At 62.7% G+C, this 2,416-nt stretch overlaps 1 protein-coding gene across 1 annotated transcript in view; it reads right to left on the bottom strand.

Annotated features, from left to right (window-relative positions):
* Positions 1-1,061: 1,061 nt before the first annotated feature.
* LOC105000277 (putative ciliary rootlet coiled-coil protein-like 3 protein) overlaps positions 1,062-2,416 on the bottom strand; it is a gene marked incomplete at its 3' end in the record, with an annotated part of 34,526 nt that continues 33,171 nt past the window's right edge. Inside the window, exons 21-23 of the mRNA XM_010856055.1 lie at positions 2,057-2,119; positions 1,648-1,855; positions 1,062-1,176 (exon numbers count right to left, since the gene is read on the bottom strand). Of these exons, the coding sequence (XP_010854357.1) occupies positions 1,062-1,176; positions 1,648-1,855; positions 2,057-2,119 (386 nt within the window). The remainder of the gene's footprint in view (positions 1,177-1,647; positions 1,856-2,056; positions 2,120-2,416) is intronic.

Genomic DNA, 2,416 nt, shown 5'->3' with positions numbered 1-2,416 from the left:
AGGGGAAGACAGAGGATGAGATGGTTGGATGGCATCACTGAGTTGATGGACATGAGTCTGAGTGAACTCCGGGAGTTGGTGATGGACAGGGAGGCCTGGCGTGCTGCAGTCCACGGGGTCGCAGAGTCGGACACGACTGAGCGACTGAGCTGAACTGAAGGGAGGCTGACGAAGTGACGGCCAAATACACACAGAGTCAAGTGCAGAGTCCAAGGTCGGGGTGGTGGGGTGGGGTGGCACTGCCAGCACGGAGCAGAGTAGAATTCAAGACAAATAGCGTGGGACAGGGCACAGAAGCTTCCAGTTCACGTTAGACAGAGCGTGTCACAGAAATCAGAAATTAAAGACTGATAGAAATAAGAGGAGACATTGCCTCCCAGTAATTGTAGTGGGAAAATTCAACACGTGATTCTTAGCTCTGATAAACTCAGGAGACAGAATGCGGATGGAGTATGTGAAAGTTGCATTTGTGAGGTTAATTTAATAGAGACATTTTGAAAATTGTAACCTGCAAACAGGAAACGGCTTTTAAATGTGTGTGGAACAGATACACGTGAACATACATGTGAAACGGAACACAGCCTGGGCCCCTCCTCTGCTCTCTCAGCCCCTCCCCCAGTGCCTGGGCACCTCACAAGCTCCCAGCCAGGACCTGGTCCCACGGCGGGTAAACCTGACCCCCGACCCCGCACACTTGGAGAGCGCCTAGGCTGGGCCAGTGTCACCTCTCCCTGCCCTGAGAGCACAGATCTGGGTGGTTGCAGCCTGTCTTGACCCTGCCCCTTGCTCGCTGTGCCATGGGGGCCAAGTTGCTCCCTGCTCAGGACTCAGTTTCCCCAGTCTGTAAAGTAAGGGCTGGACCACCTCAAAGATGCTCTGCTCTGGTCAACCCTGAGGAGTCAGCTCTGTGGGGCCCAGTGTGCCTGGGGGCCATCTGCTTCAGCCAGCTCAGCGGCCTCTGACCACAAGCAGCTGAAACCTCTCCTTCCTCAGCAGCCCTCTCGGCCTCCCCGTCCCCCCACTGCCCTGGGGTGTGGGTGCTCGCCACCTGCAGCCTCTACCTCTTATAGCCCGCCACACATGCTGGGCGCCTCGCCTGCAGCCTCGGGAGCGCCTCCTCCTGCAGAGCCCACATGGCTTGTGCACTGCTCAGCTTGTCCTCCACCTGGTGCCAGCCTGGGGGGCAAGCGGGGCCACTCGCCTGGCTCCCAGGTTCGGGAGGCACCTGCATGGCCCGGGAGACTGAGGCGCCGTGGGTCTAGGTGGCCGACACCCAGCTGGTGGAGAGGCCTCCGTCTGATCGTCCCCTGCTCTACTTGTCCTGCCTGGAAGCTCAAGGTCCCTAGGGGAGGTGATCCTTCCCCACCCAGCCTTCTCTCCTTCTGGCTTTGCCCCCGGAAGCCCCTCCCTTGGACGCTGTGGTAGGCCCCGGCCTGCCTCCTGAGCAGACCCAGTAGGGGGAGGGTACAGAAATGAGGCGGGGTGACCAGCAGGGCAGCGGCCCTCTCTCTGAGGGGGTGACGCAGGGCAGGGACCTAGCGGGGGAAGGGCCACGTGACTGCAGACGAGCTGGGCGCCGTGGCGTGGAGGCCCTGGAGGTCTCTGGACTAGACTCTCTTGTGATGTGGAAGCACGGCTGAGAAAGACCGTCGGCTGCCAAGTGCAAAATGCCCTCGGTGGGTGTGTGCTCTGAGGGCAGCCCCTGGGGCCCAAGCCTGGCGTTTCCTAGGATGACCCGCGCCATGGCACCCGGGGCAGGGCAGAGGCAGGAGGTCCCCTTCTCTGCCACGGCCAGCGCCTTCTGCAGCTGCCCTATGCGGCTGAGGGCCCAGGTGGGCTCGCTCTCGGCCTCGCCCTACCAGGCACTCAGGCGCCCCGCCTGGGAGCGCCAGACGTCCTGGGGGGGACTGAGGTTGGGGGCAGCCCGTGGGTGGGCAGACAGTCCACATGCCCAGCTGGCGGCTGACGGTGGGGCAGCTCAGGGCTGCTCAGGGCAGGGCTCATGGGGGTCCCCAGGGCAGCAGGGTGGGGGCTTGGTCCCCAGAGTGCAGGTCACCGAAGCACTCTGGGGTAACCTGGCCAGCCCCTGGGATGGGTCCTCGGAGGATGGGCCCTGTGGCTGGCGGAGCACAGAGACAGCCAGACAAGGGGGAAGCTGGGCTTCCAGTGGCTCGAGTGTTTAGTGGTGTTTGTCCTACCAGGTCCCGCCAGGGTCTCAGCAGAGCCAGGGGGGACAGACAGAAGGCCTGCAGCCCGAGTGAGAGTCTCCTCCCCACCCTGCTAAGCCCCCCGGGCGTGTCCTAGCAACTCCCTTTACCCTTCCCACTGGGCATCCCACAGCTTCTGCGTCAGGTCCCTCTGGGCGTCCCTCATGGAGGCCCGGGCCCCTTCTGCCCTGCGGGCTCCAGGGCCGGGC

Source organism: Bison bison, unplaced genomic scaffold (genome assembly GCF_000754665.1).
Source record: "Bison bison bison isolate TAMUID 2011002044 unplaced genomic scaffold, Bison_UMD1.0 scf7180017854234, whole genome shotgun sequence".
NCBI classification, from domain to species: Eukaryota; Metazoa; Chordata; class Mammalia; order Artiodactyla; family Bovidae; genus Bison; species Bison bison.
This window is presented reverse-complemented; position numbering and strand designations above follow the sequence as displayed.